Source organism: Babylonia areolata, chromosome 10, assembly GCF_041734735.1.
Source record: "Babylonia areolata isolate BAREFJ2019XMU chromosome 10, ASM4173473v1, whole genome shotgun sequence".
NCBI classification, from domain to species: domain Eukaryota; kingdom Metazoa; phylum Mollusca; class Gastropoda; order Neogastropoda; family Buccinidae; genus Babylonia; species Babylonia areolata.
In genome coordinates, this window is record NC_134885.1 from 12,527,181 (window position 1) to 12,547,180 (window position 20,000).

The 20,000-nt window shown below is 42.6% G+C and overlaps 1 protein-coding gene across 1 annotated transcript in view; it reads left to right on the top strand.

Annotated features, from left to right (window-relative positions):
* The window catches only part of LOC143286790 (syndetin-like), a 53,552-nt gene that overhangs the window by 6,718 nt on the left and 26,834 nt on the right, over nt 1-20,000 (top strand). The window contains exons 5-15 of the mRNA XM_076594575.1: nt 1-86; nt 1,314-1,431; nt 3,028-3,063; nt 4,275-4,357; nt 5,329-5,470; nt 8,890-9,036; nt 10,218-10,347; nt 10,862-11,039; nt 12,801-12,899; nt 15,553-15,643; nt 18,735-18,935. The exon at nt 1-86 is cut by the window's left edge and continues 39 nt beyond it. Of these exons, the coding sequence (XP_076450690.1) occupies nt 1-86; nt 1,314-1,431; nt 3,028-3,063; nt 4,275-4,357; nt 5,329-5,470; nt 8,890-9,036; nt 10,218-10,347; nt 10,862-11,039; nt 12,801-12,899; nt 15,553-15,643; nt 18,735-18,935 (1,311 nt within the window). The remainder of the gene's footprint in view (nt 87-1,313; nt 1,432-3,027; nt 3,064-4,274; nt 4,358-5,328; nt 5,471-8,889; nt 9,037-10,217; nt 10,348-10,861; nt 11,040-12,800; nt 12,900-15,552; nt 15,644-18,734; nt 18,936-20,000) is intronic.

The following is a 20,000-nucleotide window of genomic DNA, read 5'->3' on the forward strand; positions in this document are numbered from 1 at the left end:
CCAGCGTACGCTGTGGAACTGGAGAGAGTGATGGAGCTGCAGCGTACCTTGCAGTCGGCCAGCTCCGTCTGTGTCAGCGGCCGAAGGTAGGAGGCAGCTGAGTCGTTTAGAACTGATTGACAATGTTTGATAATTGATAATGATAATGATGCTGGATTTATGTAGTGCCTGTTTCTCTGAACAGGGATTCGGGTTCTTTATAAAAAAAGAAAAAAAAAGAACGGTAAACAGACACTCAAACACACAAATGCATGCACTTACATATGCACGCACATATGAGTATGCACGCAAACACACACACACTCTCTCACACGAACACACACACACTCACACACACATACACGCACACGCACGCACGCTGCACAACACACACACACACACACACACACACACACACACACTGTATACAAAAAAAAAAAAGAAGAAAAAAAAGAGGACACAGTGTGCACAATGAAGTGATGTGGTAGTGTTTGTAGATAGACTGTGTTATTGTTGATTTGATTGTAATCTGTACTTTCACTTTTGTTTAGCTTCTTCATTGACCTTGTTTGCTACTTTGTCTGGGTCTGCCTTTTTTTTCTTCTTCTTTTATCTTGACTCATTTATCATCACTTTTATCTGCTTATTTATTTGTTATCATTATTTTCTTTTTATCTTGTTTTCATTATTGTTATTATATTTATTTTATTTGGTTAGTTAATTAGGTTTTTTGGGTGTGTTTTTTTTCCACATTTTATTTTATTTCATTATCTGTCTGCTCACTTTTATTTATCTGTTTATTTGATTTTTTTCATTGATTTAATGATGTATCCATTTATTTGTTTATGCTTTTTTTCTTTTTTTGCTTTTTTCCCCCCTCAAGGCCTGACTAAGCACGTTGGGTTACGCTGCTTGTCAGGCATCTGTTCAGCAGAGGTGGTGTAGCGTGTATGGATTTGTCTGAACGCAGTGATGCCTCCTTGAGTAACCGAACTGAACTGAACTGAACTGAACTTCCACAGTCCCAAATGCACAAATAGTTTCCATGTTGTGTGCAGACAACTGCATCAGCAGAGGTGGTGTAGCGTATATGGATTTGTCTGAACGCAGTGACGCCTCCTTGGGTAACTGAACTGAACTGAACTGAACTGAACTTCCACAGTCCCAAATGCACAAATAGTTTCCATGTTGTGTGCAGACAACTGCATCAGCAGAGGTGGTGTAGCGTATATGGATTTGTCTGAACGCAGTGACGCCTCCTTGAGTAACCCGAACTGAACTGAACTGAACTTTAACAGTCCCAAATGCACAAATAGTTTCCGTGTTGTGTGCAGACAACTGCAGCACGCCCGGTCCAGTTTCACCATCGCCAGTCTGGGTCTGCTGGCCAACTACAAGAAACGGCAGCAGCTGGTCGTGCTGCTCAAGTCGCTGGGCACCATCAAGACTTTGGTAAGCTGACTTTGTCAGTGTGTGTGTGTGTGTATCGATGTGCTGTGGCATGATCATTTAGGTTTTAGACTTCTGATCCTGTGTTCAACGGTGATCAGGGTTTGAGGTTCTGTTTTGGCATGGTGTTGCAAAAGGCACGTTACTCCAATTTTCCTCACTCCATCCAGGTGTGAATTTGTATTTGTATTTCTTTTTATCACAACAGATTTCTCTGTGTGAAATTCGGGCTGCATTGCTACACTACAGCGCCACCCATTTTTTTGTATCTTTTCCTACGTGCAGTTTTATTTGTTTTTCCTATCAAAGTGGATTTTTGTACAGAATTTTGCCAGGAACAACCCTTTAGTGTTGCCGTGGGTTCTTTTACGTGCGCTAAGTGCATGCTGTACACGGGACCTTGGTTTATCGTCTCATCCGAATGACTGTCGTCCAGACCACCACTCAAGGTCTAGTGGAGGGGGAGAAAATATCGGCAGCTGAGCCATGATTCCAACCAGCGCGCTGAGATTCTCTCGCTTCCTAAGCGGACGCAATGCGTTATCTCTAGGCCATCAATCCATTTTACTTCATTTGGGGAAAGTTATAATGGCTGAAGGAGGTGACTGCATACTCAGTGGATATGAATTCACTGCCCCTTACACAATGGATATGAATTCACTGCCCCTTACACAATGGATATGAATTCACTGCCCCTTACACAATGGATATGAATTCACTGCCCCTTACACAGTGGATATGAATTCACTGCCCCTTACACAGTGGATATGAATTCACTGCCCCTTACACAATGGATATGAGTTCACTGCCCCTTACACAGTGGATATGAATTCACTGCCCCTTACACAGTGGATATGAATTCACTGCCCCTTACACATTGGATTTGAATTCACTGCCCTTTACACAGTGGATATGAATTCACTGCCCCTTACACAGTAGATATGAATTCACTGCCCCTTACACAATGGATATGAATTTACTGCCCCTGCCCCTTACACAGTGGATATGAATTCACTGCCCCTTACACAGTGGATATGAATTCACTGCCCCTTACACAGTGGATATGAATTCACTGCCCCTTACACAGTGGATATGAATTCACTGCCCCTTACACAGTGGATATGAATTCACTGCCCCTTACACAGTGGATATGAATTCCTTGCCCCAGTTGCTGTTAAAGGCTATGGGACCTTTATTTTTTGTTGTCGTTGATCTGTTGTCAGTTTGGGTTTCAGTTTGATTCCAAATAAAGACATTAGTAACAGCTTTGTGACAGATCTGAAAGCTTTTGTTCAGTTTTAAAGCGTAAAGAACACTTGAGGAGTAACCTTTCCTATCTTCAGATTGTTGTTTGTTTCTCAAACAGAACTCTGCATGAAGGCTGCACATTTATTTATTTCCAGACTGAAAAAATTACAGGAGCATATTCATATGAAGTACTGACTCAGAGTACACCAGTGAATTGTGCCCATAGTTGCCAGGCTTTACATTTTGTTGTTGTTTGATTCCTTTGTGTCATGTGAGACCTAAGAAAAGGAGTCGGAGGATGATATGATTTTCCCCATTTGATGGGTTTACCAACAGTTTCATATGTTGCAGCAAAGGACAGACTTGCGACTTCGGGAGCTTATGGAAGTGAGTGTTCTTGTCCTGCTGCATTCGCTTCACTTATGTTATTGTTGCTTTTGTGTCATCTGCTCTGTACTTGGGATAAGCATTCACATAGGTATGTATGTACACACAGATACTGCCGCAAATGTTAATGCAGGGACACCAGCATGCACGTATATGCCGTGCACATTCTCACCTTGCTTTTGACTTTTGGAAGTGAAAGGGTGTGAAGATGATTTTTTTACCAACTTTCTTAGGCCCAAAAATAGTTATTGTATTTGTAGTTCATATTGTATTTCTCTTTTTATCACAACAGATTTCTCTGTGTGAAATTCGGGCTGTTCTCCCCAGGGAGAGCGCGTCGCTACACTACAGTGCCACCCGTTTCATTGTATTTTTTCCTGCATGCAGTTTCATTTGTTTTCCCTATCGAAGTGGATTTTTGTACAGAATTTTGCCAGGAACAACCCTTTTGTTGCCGTGGGTTCTTTTACGTGCGCTAAGTGCATGCTGCACACGGGACCTCGGTTTATCATCTCATCCAAATGACTAGTGTCCAGACCAACACTTAAGGTCTAGTGGAAGGGAAGAAAATATCAGTGGCTGAGCCATGATTCGAACCAGCGCGCTCAGATTCTCTCGCTTCCAAGGCGGACGCGTTACCTCTAGACCATCACTCCATTACAACAGTAAGAGCAGTTCCTCACCTGTGGCATGTGACTAACACACCAACCAGTGGAAATGACAGATACACACACAGGCTTCCCTTGTTATTTCCCTGTATGGTTTTGTATGGATCAGAAAAAAAAAAAGCAAAAAAAAAGCTTAGGCCTGAGTTTAAATGTTGACACAAATTTGCAGAGAAGCAAGCTAGTGTGTGTGTGTGTGTTTGTGTGTGCATGCATATGAATGTGTGTGCGAATGTGTGTGAGAGTGTGAATGTGTGTTTATGAGTGAGTATATGTGTGTGTGAGTGTGATGTATATGTGGGTGGGTGTGAATGAGTGACTGTGAAAACGTGTGTGTGTGTATGTGAGTGTGCGTGTAGATAATACATATATATGTGAGTGTGTCTGTATATATATATATGTATGTGTGTGTGTGAATGTTTATGCATGTGTGTGTGTGGGCACGCATGTGTGTATGTGTGTACACGTGCGTATGTGTGTGTGTGTGTTTGTGTCCGCACGCGTGTGCATACGCGTGTGCGTGAATGTGTGTGGTGTGTGTGGCAGGAGGAGGACTACAGTGGGGCCATACAGCTGTGTCTGGAGTGCCAGAAGGCTGCCAGCACCTTCAGACATTACAACTGTATCAGGTACATACACACTTATATCACATGAATGGTGTGAGATGATGTGTGATGGGTGACATGTTAACATGAAGATGATTTGTGAGGGATGATGTGTTCGCATGAACAATGTGAAATGACATATATGATGTGTTGACATGAGTGATGGAAGATGGTGTGTGAGGGTTGATGTGTTTGTATGAACAATGTGAGATGACATATATGATGTGTTGACATGAGTGATGGAAGATGGTGTGTGAGGGTTGATGTGTTTGTATGAACAATGTGAGATGACATTTGTATTTGTATTTCTTTTTATCACAACAGATTTCTCTGTGTGAAATTTGGGCTGCTCTCCCCAGGGAGAGCGTGTTGCTACACTACAGTGCCACCCATTTTTTTGTATTTTTTCCTGCGTGCAGTTTTATTTATATTTCCTATGGAAGTGGATTTTTCTACAGAATTTTGCCAGGAACAACCCTTTTGTTGGCATGGGTTCTTTAACATGCGCTAAGTGCATGCTGCACGCAGGACCTCGGTTTATCGTTTCATCCAAATGACTAGCGTCCAGACCACCACTCAAGGTCTAGTGGAGGGGGAGAAAATATGGGCAACTGAGCCGTGATTTGAACCAGTGCGCTCAGATTCTCTCACTTCCTAGGTGGACGCAGTACCTCTAGGCCATCACTCCATATATGTGTTGACATGAGTGATCAAAGGTGGTGACCGAGGAGTGATGTGTTCATATGAACAATGTCAGATGACATATTAAATGTGTTGACATGAACGATAGAATTTGGTGTGTGAGGAGTGATGTGTTTGTATGAACAGTGTGAGATGACATATATGTATATATGACAAATGTGTTTACATGAATGATAGACGATAGTGTGTAAAGGTTGATGTTTTCACATGAACACTGGAAGATGATGTTAGGGGGGTGACATGTTGACACAAACGATGTAAGATGACATGTGAGGGTGACGTGTTGAACGCAGTGAGCTCAGCTCCAAGCTTCAAGACACACTGGAGATGATCGAGGAGCAGCTGGACGTGGCTCTGTCCAAGACGTGCTCTGGCTTTGACGTGGCTCACTACGAAAAAGTGCAGAACGCGTACAGACTGCTTGGCAAGACACAGGTACGCTCCTCTGCAAGACGCACAGGGAAATTACAACTTTGTAAACGAATGTGACACGTGTTTGATTGTCTACATTTGTGCGTGTTTGCTTATGTTGTTTCATTGAGTTGTATTTTGTCCATGTGAAGCCTTTCGCTTGGGGCTGAGGTCTTAGTGTGATTAAACCATTCCGGTTCCAGTTCCTATTCCTCTGCCAGATTCAGCTGTTTTAACTAGATCTCATCAATGCTAGAACAATGTGGTGTGATGAGCACAAAGAGGATGAGCGCTGATTTTCAGCACTTTCCTTTATCAGGTAAAGTCTTCATCAGAAAGTATGAAAAGGTAAATAGTAATTACAAGAAAGCATTTCTGTTTGATTCAGCAGCTAGACAAATCTGTGCCATTTTACATTTTTTTAGATTTTGAGAAATTGACGGCACATGTGTATATGAATGTGTGTGCTTCTGAATGGGTCTGTGGTGTGTGTGTGTTTGGGACAACATACACTGTTGGTGTGCTTTTTCAGGGTGAATAAAGGGATAACAAGTACTTAAGAAATGCAGCATGTATATGTTTTTTTCTGAGCAACTTAATTTCTTTTTTCTTTGTGGCTGTTATCATAAGGTCTGGGGTTTAAAGCTAGGAAGCTGTGCCTGGTATTGGAAGTGAGGACTTTTTTTTTCTTTTTTTTTTCCAGTCTCCCATTTCAGCATGTATGCAGACTTGCAAGAACCTTTATTCCCTCCATGTGTGCACACTTTAAATTTTTTTTTTTTTTTACCCCATACTTTCTTGGGTTGACCACCGTTTTATTTTGTATATAGATTACACAATCAACTAAACAAAATGGAAGTAATCAAACCAATACCCAGCATTCCATAACTGTGTCATAGTAATCAATAGCGTTTATGGAATGAATACAACTTTTCATTTACTGATTTTGGCAATAGTATGGAAGGAAGCCGCACAACTCATACAATTATGTGTACAAAACTTAGAATCAATCTTCCTTTTATTCTTTTTTCTTTTCTTCTCTCTCCCATTCTCTTCTTTTTTTCAGGTTTAAAAAAAAATTTTTTTACATCTTCAATTACATGAAAAGTACAACATAACACACACACACACACACACACACACACACACACACACACACACACAAACACACATATCAGGAGTACATCAGTCAAAATTATCTTGTGTGTTTCTTCAGATGGACAATTTTCCATTCATTCAATGTTTGATGGGTGTGTACCGATGTTTGCTGTATGTTGTTCATGGGCACCGTGTCTCTTGCATTCACATTGTGTGTGTGTGTGCGTGTGTGTGTGTGTGTGCACGCACGCGCGCACTTGCAGAATGTTAGTACTCACATAAAAAATCCTGTAATCCAAGTCAGTGGGTAATTTCAACACGAAGAGCATGCACAACCCTAAAAACACAGTATGGCTGGCTAACTAGCAGGCAGAGTCTGTAGATACAGCTAGATTTGGAAGCTGTTGCCTGCAAATACGGATGAACAGAGAGAAGACCAAATCATACTTTGGTTTTACTTTCTGAGCTGGTTGAGTGTTTTTGACTGAATCTGTTATTCTGTATATTAGGTAGTGAGTGCTCAGGGGTGATTTTTTTTTTATACTCTATTTTATTATTCCTTGACTACCTTGATGCAGTTTGGAGCGGATGTATGTTGTACAAAAAAAAGGGGTGTGTGTGGCTTGTGTTGTGAAGTGGGTTATAGATTATGACTTATGCATCTGTTATCTGTTTTTCCTACACCTTCTCTCCATCCATCTTCTGTTCTTGTCACTTTCGTCATCGCTGTCATCAACATCATTCTGTTTGACAATGGCAGAAGTCAGTAGATGATTTGCACATCGTTGGTGTCATGTTCATTATCATCATTTCATTGTGTTGCACTTGTTATTGTATTCATGTTTATCATCATCATCATCATCATCATCATCATCATTGTTGGTGTGTTGCAGTTGACATGTTCATTATCAACATTGTCTTGTAGTTGTCATCATGTTCATTATGTCATCATGATCATTGTCTTGTAGTTGTTGTCATCATGTTCATTATGTCATCATGATCATTGTCTTATAGTTGTTGTCATCATGTTCATTATGTCATCATGATCATTGTCTTGCAGTTGTTGTCATCATCTTCATTATGTCATCATGATCATTGTCTTGCAGTTGTTGTCATGCTCATTATCATCATTGTCATCATGATCATTGTCTTGCAGTTGTCTTCATGTTCATTATCATCATTGTCATCATGATCATTGACTCACAATTGTTGTCATCATGTTCATTATGTCATCATGATCATTGTCTTGCAGTTGTTGTCATCATGTTCATTACATCATCATGATCATTGCCTCACAGTTGTTGTCATCATGATCATTGTCTTGCAGTTGTAGTCATCATGTTTATTATCATCATTGTCATGGTGATTGTTGTGTTGCAGTTGTCTTCATGCTCATTATCATCATTGTCAACATGATTGCCTTGTTGCAGCTGTTGTCATGTTCATTATCATCATTGTCATCATGATCATTGTCTTGCATATGTTGTCATCATGTTCATTATCATCATTGTCATCATGATCGTTCTGTTGCAGTTGTTGGTAATGAGTCACCATGTTCATTATCATCATTATCATCATGATTGTTGTTTTGCATTTGTCATGTTCATTATCGTCATTGTCATTATGATTGTTGTGTTGCAGTTGTCATCATGTACATTGTCATTGTCATTATGATCATTGTATTGCAGTAGCTGCTGATGAGTCATCATTTTCATTATCATCACTGTCATCATGATCGTTATGTTGCAGCTGTCGTCATGTTCATTATCATCACTGTCATCATGATCGTTGTGTTGCAGCTGTCGTCATGTTCATTATCATCACTGTCATCATGATTGTTATGTTGCAGCTGTCGTCATGTTCATTATCATCACTGTCATCATGATTGTTATGTTGCAGCTGTCGTCATGTTCATTATCATCACTGTCATCGTGATCGTTGTGTTGCAGCTGTCGTCATGTTCATTATCATCACTGTCATCGTGATCGTTGTGTTGCAGCTGTCGTCATGTTCATTATCATCACTGTCATCATGATCGTTATGTTGCAGCTGTCGTCATGTTCATTATCATCACTGTCATCATGATCGTTATGTTGCAGCTGTCGTCATGTTCATTATCATCACTGTCATCGTGATCGTTGTGTTGCAGCTGTCATCATGTTCATTATCATCACTGTCATCATGATCGTTGTGTTGCAGCTGTCGTCATGTTCATTATCATCACTGTCATCGTGATCGTTGTGTTGCAGCTGTCGTCATGTTCATTATCATCACTGTCATCATGATCGTTGTGTTGCAGCTGTCGTCATGTTCATTATCATCACTGTCATCATGTTGTGTTGCAGACGGCCATGGACCAGCTCCACATGCACTTTGCCAGCGCCATTCACAATACGGCCTTCACCATCGTGCTGGGCTACGTGGAGCTGTGTGCAGGGGGTGCCGCCTCCGGGTCCAACTTTCAGAAGAGGCAGTACCCTGACCTCTGTAAGGTAATGACACTTAGAGGCAGTACCCTGACCTCTGTAAGGTAATGACACTTCCAGAAGAGGCAGTACTCTGACCTCTGTGAGGTAATGACACTTAGAGGCTGTACCCTGACCTCTGTAAGGTAATGACACTTAGAGGCTGTACCCTGACCTCTGTAAGGTAATGACACTTAGAGGCAGTACCCTGACCTCTGTAAGGTAATGACACTTCCATTAGAGGCAGTACTCTGACCTCTGTAAGGTAATGGCGCTTCCATTAGAGGCAGTACCATGACCTCTGTAAGGTAATGATGATGGTACTTATTATGACAATATGAACTACACCTCTCGACGATATCACCCTCTTGATGATGAAAATGGCCCCTCTCAACAGTAACGCCTTCATAACTACGAAAGTGTCCCCTCTCCACAGAGTGCCCACAAAATGATGATAACAAGCCCTCTTTACACTAAGGCCCACATAACAATGATAATGCAATGTTGGTCTAGCGAAAAGACGTCTGCCTAGGAACGAGAGAATCTAGGGCTGGTTCGAATACAACAGTCACCAGTATTTTCTCCCCCTCCACTAGACCTTGAATGATGGTCTGGATGCTAGTCATTTGGATAAGACGTTAAACCGAGGTCCCGTATACAGCATGCACTTAGCACATGTAAAAGAACCCACGGCAACAAAAGGGTTGTCCCTGGCGAAATTCTGTAGCAAAAATTCACTTCGATAGGAGAACAAATAAAATTGTAGGCAGGAAAAAATACAGGAAAAAGGATGGCGCTCTCAGTGTAGCGACGCGTTCTCCCTGGGAAGAGCAGCCCGAATTTCACAGGGAGAAATCTGTTGTGTCAAACAGAGTAATACAATACAATACAATACAATACAATACAATGCAGTACAATAAGTATCCATATAAAAAAAAAAAGGAAAAAGATAATTATGTTGTGGGCAGCACAGCACAAGCATATGTAACCCTAGAGATGTGTTATGTTGTGGGCAGCACAGCACAAACATATGTAGCCCAAGAGATGTGTTATGTTGCGGGCAGCACAGCACAAACATATGTAGCCCTAAAGATGTGTTATGTTGCGGGCAGCACAGCACAAACATATGTAGCCCTAGAGATGTGTTATGTTGCGGGCAGCACAGCACAAACATATGTAGCCCTAGAGATGTGTTATGTTGTGGGCAGCACATCACAGTGGAGAGTTTCACACCATGTCTCCTGGACCTGTGTAAAGCGTTGTGGGGCGTGATGCTGAGCTACTACAAGACGATGCAGTGGCACGAGACACACGACCATGATTCGGCTGAGCAGCCAGGTGTGTTGAATGTGTGTATTGTGTGTGTGTGTGTGTGTGGTGTGTGTGTGTTGTTGTTTGGTGTGGTGTGGTGTGGTGTGTGTGTGTGTGTGTGTGTGTGTGTGTGTGTGTGTGTTGTTGTTGTTGTTTTTGTTTGGTGTGGTGTGGTGTGGTGTGTGTGTGTGTGTGTGGTATGGAGTGGTGTATGTGTGTGTGAATATAGCATTGGAATTCTTTTCTTGTTCTCTTGAGTGCTACCATCTTTTTATTTGAAATAATTAGTGATTTTTTAAATGATGAGTTTTGTTTTCAGTTGACACAGAGATAATACGAGGAAAAGGGTTGTTCTTGGCAAAATTCTGTAGAAAATCCACTTCGATAGGAAAAACAAATAAAACTGCACGCAGGAAAAAAAAAAAGGTGGCGCTGTAGTGTAGCGATGCGCTCCCCCTGGGGAAAGCAGCCCGAATTTCACACAGAGAAATCTGTTGTGATAAAAAGCAATACAAATACAAATATCGCTATGGTGGACCAGGTGGGGGGGAGGCAGTGGAGGCGACGTTCAACCGTCGCTACGTGATGCAGAAACTGGAGTACGGGCGGGGGAGGGTGTGGCAGGACGTGCAGCAGAAAGTGAAGACCTACGTCCTGGCCACGGACCTCTCCCACTTCAAACTGGAGGAGTTCATCTACGTTCTGGACCTCATCAACAGGTGAGTGTGGGGATGTAGAGAGGTGTCTGTGGGGGTGATTGAGTGGGTGAAAAATGTGGAGTGGGGGGGGGGGGTAGGAATATTGGGCAGGGGGTGGGGACGAGTGGGTGAAAAATGTGGAGTGGGGGGGGGAGGGAGGGGGGGTGGGGGGTGAAAAATGTGGAGGGGGGGGGGGAATGTAGGAATATTGGGCAGGGGGTGGGGACGAGTGAAGACTTCATCTTGGCCACCGACCTCTTCTACTTCAATCTGTGGGAGTTCATCCTGGACCTCATCAACAAATGAGTGTGGGTGTGTGGAGGGGGATGGTGGGGGTGAGGGGGGGGGGTGACTGTGTGTATGTGTGTGTGGGGGGTTATGAAAGTGAAGACCTATGTCCTGGCCATGGACCTCTCCCACTTCAAACTGGAGGAGTTTATCTACGTTCTGGACCTCTTTAACAGGTGTGTGGAGGGGCGTGTGGAGTGGGAATATGGGAATGGGTGTGTGTGTGTGTGTGTGTGTGAACATGAAGAACTATGTCCCAGCTACAGGCTTCTCCCACTTCAAACTGGAGGAGTTCATTTATGTCCTCGACTTCATGAACAGGTGAGGGTTGGGGTGTGGAGGGATGTGTGTGTGTGTGTGTGTGTGTGTGTGTGTGTGTTGACAGCAGATCTGAATGAGACTGGAAGCATTAGATGTTGAATAATAAACAAGTCCAGTAAAATAGAAGGGCTCACAACTTCAGCCACAACTGTCTGGTGCATCCAGTCAGCTTTGCATGTAGGGACGTTTTGTGGAAGTTCTTCACTTTGTTACTCTGTAGCATTTTATTGCCTGTATGCAAATTGACAGGAAACACAAAAGCAGCAGCATAAGTTGTGTGGTTGTTGGTATAAAAGTTGATATGTGTAGAAAAAAAAAAATCATCAACTTTATCTTTCATCATTCTGTTTCATTCCCCACAACCCCTTTCTCTCAGCAGCTCAGTCCCTCCCCTTCCCCACACCCAACCCCACCCCCTCACAAAATATTATGTTTAGTAAACCAGTTAATCAGACTACTGACCATGGGCATCTTTACCAGCATGCCTGGAACTGGAATTCCATATGCATGGCACCGAAATGTCCATGACACTATTTAGGCAGTATCAGTTGCAAAATCCCCATTTGTGAATGAATATTGATGCAACAGCATGGTGGTACTCTGTTTCTGCTGTGTTTTGACATGGCTCCTTATCACTCAAAAGTTATTACTCAACAGCAATTGTTGTTGCTGATTGTTCTGAGAAGAAACAGAAAAAGCGAGGAAGACATGGTTTGGGGGTGCATCTGATATTAAAAGAACGTCAAAGACAAGGTGCTCTAGTCACAAAGTTTGTTTGACGTTTAAGTCACAGTAGTGCTTTCGACCAACCAGTTCAACCAACACTTCAAGAACACGTTTATCTTGAGCAGGCGGCACCATGCCAGAACCTTGTGGGAAATTAGCTTGCATGAACTTGACATTGGGTCAAGGCTACTCCACATAGTGGATGAAACACAGCCAGCATGGTATGAATGGCCCCACGGACAAACTATTTTTTGTGATGATGTCAATGCTAGTATCGCATTGATCATTGATGGACTCAGAAAATCAGTTTCTTGTTTTTTGTGCAAGTCTTGTTGTGGCTGTGGCATTTTGTTGTGCGGGTGTGTGTGGGATTCTAACTTCAGCCATGTGAAGCCGTGAGGGAAAAATGCGTGGAAGCAGTAAGACGGTGGTGTTCTGTGATGACAGGATGATCAAGATCGGGGAGGAGTTCTGTGGCAGCCGGTCAGAAGGACTGCAGGATTCCCTCAAACAGCAGAGTCTCAACTACTTCAAGAACCACCACAGGTAAGTGGAATCATGGACCTGGGGTCCCCTTGCTGTGCAGAGATATTAATGATAATAATGATGATGATGATGATGATGATGATGGATACTTATATAACATACTATCCAGAAATCTGCTCTATCCATCCATGGAGTCTCCCGTCAGACCGACGGATGAGTAGGCAGAAATCTGCTCTAGGTGCTTTACAAAAACACTTTCATTTACATAACACATTACATCACACATCAAAACACTTTCATTTACATAACACATTACATCACACATCACAATTTGACTAAAAAACTAAACACACACACACACACACACACACACACACACACACACACACACACACACACACACACACACACACACACACACACATACCCACACGCACACGCACACCCACAATGCATACATGCATTTTAACATACTCATACATACATACAAAGTAGCTACCCTCAACACATACGTGCACACATAGGCACGTACAAACACACACACACACACACACACACATACACATTCATACACGTGCGTGTGTATATTGTGACAAAAGTGTAGAGAAATGGAAGTACTGAGGCACTGCTGGTTGGAAAGATCAATCCTTGGTCAGGGGATTTTTTTTTTTTTTTTTTTTTTTTTTGCTGGACTTGTTTTAATGAGTGTTTTGTTGCAGGACGTATTTGATTAAAGTTTACGTTGTTGGTGTTCCTATAAAGGAGCAGTGAGGAGTTTTGACAGAAATTATTAGCTAAATAATTATATGTGCGTGTGTGTGTATGAGGGGGTGGGGGCAGGTGGGTAGAGAGACAGAGGTGGTGAGAGAACAGAGATGGTTATTGATAGTCTTAACTGGAAATGGAATGAGACAATAGTTCAAAGGCATAATCAGCAGACTTCCTGGTGTGTGTTTCCTTTCAGTAACGGTTTACTTAGATAAAGAGCCAGACTGGATGAGTTGTTTACACTATTACAGACCCAGACTACATGAGTTGTTTACACTGTTACAGAGCAACGGTGGATGAGTTGTTTACACTGTTACAGAGCAAGGGTGGTGAGTTGTTTACACTGTTACAGACCCAGACTGCATGAGTTGTTTACACTGTTACAGAGCAAGGGTGGTGAGTTGTTTACACTGTTACAGAGCCAGACTGGATGAGTTGTTTACACTGTTACAGAGCAAGGGTGGATGAGTTGTTTACACTGTTACAGAGTCAGTCTGGATGAGTTGTTTACACTGTTACAGAATCAGACTGGATGAGTTGTTTACACTGTTAGAGAGTAAGAGTGGTGAGTTGTTTACACTGTTACAGAGGAAGGGTGCATGAGTTGTTTGCAGTCTTTCAGAGCAAGAGTGGATGAGTTGTTTACACTGTTACAGAGCAAGGCTGGATGAGTTGTTTACACTGTTACAGGGAAAGGGTGGATGAGTTGTTTACACTGTTACAGGGAAAGGGTGGATGAGTTGTTTACACTGTTACAGAGCCAGACTGGATGAGTTGTTTACACTGTTACAGGGCAATGCTGGATGAGTTGTTTACACTGTTACAGAGCAAGGCTGGATGAGATGTTTACACTGTTACAGGGAAAGGCTGGATGAGTTGTTTACACTGTTACAGAGCCAGACTGGATGAGTTGTTTACACTGTTACAGAGCCAGACTGGATGAGTTGTGTACACTGTTACAGGGCAAGGCTGGATGAGTTGTTTACACTGTTACATAGCCAGACTGGATGAGTTGTTTACACGGTTACAGTGCATGGCTGGATGAGTTGTTTACACTGTCACAGGGCCAGACTAGATGAGTTGTTTACACTGTTACAGGGCAAGGCTGGATGAGTTGTTTACACTGTTACAGAGCCAGACTGGATGAGTTGTTTACACTGTTACATAATCAGTGTGGATGAGTTGTTTACACTGTTACAGAGCCAGACTGGATGAGTTGTTTACACTGTTACAGAGCAAGAGTGGATGAGGTGTTTACACTGTTACAGGGAAAGGGTGGATGAGTTGTTTACACTGTTACAGAGCAAGGCTGGATGAGTTGTTTACACTGTTACAGAGCAAGGCTGGATGAGTTGTTTACACTGTTACAGGGAAAGGGTGGATGAGTTGTTTACACTGTTACAGGGAAAGGGTGGATGAGTTGTTTACACTGTTACAGAGCCAGACTGGATGAGTTGTTTACACTGTTACAGAGCAAGGCTGGATGAGATGTTTACACTGTTACAGGGAAAGGCTGGATGAGTTGTTTACACTGTTACAGAGCCAGACTGGATGAGTTGTTTATACTGTTGAGCCAGACTGGATGAGTTGTTTACACTGTTACAGGGCCAGACTGGATGAGTTGTGTACACTGTTACAGGGCCAGACTGGATGAGTTGTTTACACTGTTACAGGGCAAGGCTGGATGAGTTGTTTACACTGTTACAGAGCCAGACTGGATGAGTTGTGTACACGGTTACAGTGCATGGCTGGATGAGTTGTTTACACTGTTACAGGGCCAGACTAGATGAGTTGTTTACACTGTTACAGGGCAAGGCTGGACGAGTTGTTTACACTGTTACAGAGCCAGACTGGATGAGTTGTTTACACTGTTACATAGTCGGTCTGGATGAGTTGTTTACACTGTTACAGAGTCAGTCTTGATGAGTTGTTTACACTGTTACAGGGCAAGGCTTGACGAACTGCGAATGTTTCTGGAGAATGAGGCATGGGAGTTGTGTCCTGTGAAGACTAACTTCAACACTTTGCAGCTGATGGTATGTATGTGTTCGTGTTGTCTTTGCTGTCACTTCATTTTGGACTGAAAAAAATCTTAGGTGTTGATGTTAGACAGTCATACTAAGTAGCTGATTTGTGGTATTTTTGCTTACTGTTCGTTACTTGCATTCATGATATTTATTCTTCCACTTCCTTCAATTTGAAAGAATTTCATTTGGGCTGTGTGCAGTCATCTGAATGTTAAAAAAAAAAAAAGAAAGGTTCTGAAAAACCTAGACAAATGTAAACATGTGATGGACATGAAAATTTGAAAAGATGCTGCCTGTTGATGTAAAGGATGATAAAGAATTATGAATGAATCAATGATAAATAAAAAATGAAACAGATTTATTGCAAGCTTTGTGCTAATATGTTTTTGCTCTGAAAAAATGTATTGAAAGACAGTGGCACTCTTAACTTCTCTCGTAAAGTCAAAGTTTAAAAAAAAAAAAGTATATTGAATATGTGATAGCTTTTTTTTCAAACCAAGCCATATAAACAAATTCAATGTCCTATAAAAAGAGAAATATGATTAAGATTTTTTTTTTTTTTAATCTAATTTTATATTATTTTTTGTTGCCCCAGAACTCGGGACATTCTGTTTTCTATACTTCAGTGATGATGAATGATGAAGATGATGGGGTTGTCCAGAGATGATGACGGGCGCCATAGCCGAATGGTTAAAGCGTTGGACTTTCGATCTGAGGGTCCCGGGTTCGAATCACGGTGACAGCGCCTGGTGGGTAAAGGGTGGAGATTTTTACGATCTCCCAGGTCAACATATGTGCAAACCTGCCAGTGCCTGAACCCCCTTCGTGTGTATACACAAGCATAAGATCAGATACGCATGTTAAAGATCCTGTAATCCATGTCAGCGTTCGGTGGGTTATGGAAACAAGAGTATACCCAGCATGCACACCCCCAAAAGCGGTGTATGGCTGCCTACATGGCGGGGTAAAAACGGTCATACACGTAAGAAGCCCACTCGTGTATATACGAGTGAACGTGGGAGTTGAAGCCCACGAACGCAGAAGAAGAAGAAGAAGAAGTCCAGAGATGAAGATGCTGCTGTGGGTGGGGGGGGCCCGTTTAGGCTTGGGATTACTTGACAAGGCTCTACTCTCATAATATATCCCACTGGCAACCAGGCAGAGAGATACAGACAGCTGCAGTGTTGGTCAGGGAAATTTTAGCAAACACTCCCATAGACAAGGCTGAAAAACCACCGAGGCAACCATGTGTTTGTTCTGTCTTGTCCGTGTGTTCTGTGTGGCTTGTTCAGGATTAAAGAGGCTATGCCAGTCTTGAATAAAAGCTAATTTGTGTTTGCACATTTCTTCTGTCATTGCTGCTGTGTGCACATGTCAAATGATCGGTATAAGAGCAAGCCGGCGCTTCCTTTTTTGGGGGAAGTGTCTGGGTTTGTTCCAATGTACCTTTTATTTACCTGTGTGCTAGCTGAATTGGTAGCGGAAGCAGCATTGGCTTGAAGTTATGTACCTTGTGTGTGGAGAGAGTTACCACTCTTTACTGTTTGCACTCCCATAGACGCATTCGTAAAGTGGATGACCCTTGACTGTGTGGTCCCAGTCTTGCTATTTGATCCCAGAGTGACAGGCACAATAGCCGAGTGGTTAAAGCGTTGGACTGTCAATCTGAGGGTCCCGGGTTCGAATCATGGTGACAGCACCTGGTGGGTAAAGGGTGGAGATTTTTACGATGTCCCAGGTCAACATATGTGCAGACCTGCTAGTGCCTGAACCCCCTTTCGTGTGTATATGCAAGCAGAAGATCAAATACGCACGTTAAAGATCCTGTAATCCATGTCAGCGTTCGGTGGGTTATGGAAACAAGAACATACCCAGCATGCACACCCCCGAAAACGGAGTATGGCTGCCTACATGGCGAGGTAAAAACAGTCATACACGTAGAGGCCCACTCGTGTGCATACGAGTGAACTTAGAAGAAGAAGAGAAGAAGATCCCAGAGCACTCAGATCTAGGCAGGAGCTGGCCATGGGCTGAAGAAACGCACCTCTGATGGGGATTGGTCTTGCGTCCTTCCAGTCATCAGTCGGCGACGCTAACCACTTAACCCATTCAACCCTAGAGAGTTTACTGCCTCAGCAGTCTTCCCTGCCGTTCTGATTGGGGAAAGGTGCAGAAAATATACTGACATCAACTGTTTTTTTCTCAAAATTTACATCTGTGGACACAGCCGGAGATAATGTAGAAGTTGATTCCCTTTGCTTGTAGTTTATGCGTATGTGGGAACATGGAAACCGTTTTATTAGAACCAGTTCTGAGTGTTGCTTGGGTGCAAGGCTTAATAAGTTAAAGTCTCCCCTTTAAACTCAGTATCTGTTGTGTCTATACTGGATCACCATAACAACAGAAATAGGGCAACGAACATAAAACTGTGTGAAGTACTTGCTGCTCTCTCATCTTACACCTTCTCTCCCCCACCCCCTCCCCCTCCCCCACCCCACACCATGGATCATGTGAGTGAGTGATTTTTCACACTGGGTTTGATTGTGATTTAATTACACATACTTAACCGTGACCCAACTAGTGCAGACTCCGGCAGGGGTCTGACATTCCTGTCAACTAATATCCGCCTATGCGGAGAAAACGAGAGTACTACGGCCGATAACCTCCCGGAAGTAGGTAACGTCCCCTTTGTCCCCCTGGCTAGCGCCCTCTTTTTCCGGCAGCCATCTCGACACCTGTTCCTGTGCACTTCATATGGCTACGTTTTTTTGCGATTTATCCTCATGATGAAATGGCTGTTATTGTTGGTTTTTTTTGGGTTTTTTTTTGTCTTCTTGAAATAAGTTCTAACTTTTTAAAAGTCTATCTCTTATGATGAGCCTGAAGCAAATTTCTGTGCGCTTTTTTCCGACATTAAAGAGATTGATTCATAGACTGGTTTGTTGATTGATTGACTGGTGGGTTGATCAGTTGAATGAAACCTGCAGTGTATTGAAACCTCAAGTGTCGTGAAGCGTCTTTTCTGTTTTCATCTGTTGTCCGATGATTCAGCAAACAGACCTAGCGTTCTAGCCTTCATCGTTCTCTTATCGTTGCACAGGAGTTCAGATTTATGCGGAATCTGAAGACGGATCATGTGACCACGATGACCAACAGTGCATCAGACTCTGTGGAGAAGCTGACCCTGGACTCGGTGGAGGTTGAAGGTCAAGGTTACTTCCAGCGTTACGCTGAGGACGGCAGCCCATTTGATGGACAGCCAGAGGAGGAGGAGAAGGAAGACGTGTTCTCTGGGGCAGGGGTGGGTAGTGGGGGGTGTGTGTGGGAGGGGAGGGGGGAGGGTATGTGTGTATGTTTGAGTGTGTGTGTGTTTTTGAGTGTTTGTTTGTGTGTGAGTGTGAGTGTATGAGGTGGGGGTGGTTATTTGTGCGTGTGGGTGTGTTTATATATGTGTGGGATGGTGGGGGGGGGGGGGTGTTTGTGTATTTGGGTGGCTGTATGTGTGAGTGTGTGTGAGGTGGGGGTGGTTATTTGTGTGTGTGGGTGTGTTTGTATGTGTGTGTGTTCATGTGTTTGTGTGTGGGATGGTGGTGGGGTGTTTGTGTATTTGGGTGGTGGTATGTGTGAGTGCGTGTGAGTGTGTGTGAGGTGGAGTGTTTTTTTTGTGTGGGTGGGTGGGTATTTTTTGTGTGTGTGTGTTTGTGTGTGTGATGGTGGTGGGGTGTTTGTGTATTTGGGTGGCTGTATGTGTGTGTTTGTGCATATATGTATGTATGTGTTTGTGCATACGCTGAATGCATGTGTCTGTGATGAGTGCATGTATGTGAGTGTGTTTGTGGGTTTTAGGGTATATGCATAGCTTTTTTTTTCCTCATGAATGTGTGCTTTGTCTCCAAACCGCACTGACAAACAGCTTGATCACTTTTATATGGATTCCTCTAGTGAGGCATTTGAATAACATTTCTAAAAATAATTTGACATTCACAAAAAAAAGTGAATGATGTATTAACAACACTCCAGTGATTGATTATTTAGCAAGATTATACTTTTTTCACGGTGATTATTTAGCAAGATTGTACTTCTTTCATAGTGGTTTTGCAAGATTATACTTCTTTCATAGAGATTATTTAGCAAAATTATACTTCTTTCATATTGATTATTTGGCAGCATTGTACTTTTCATATTGATTATTTAGCAAGGTTACACTTCTTTCAGTTTGATTACTTTGCAAGATAATATTTTTTTCATATTGATTATTTAGCAAGATCATGCTTCTTTCATCTGTATAAAAACAATTCATTGTTATTATCAGCTTTATGATTGTGGTTGATTAACATTATCAGTATCTTTTTACAGTTAGTCTTTT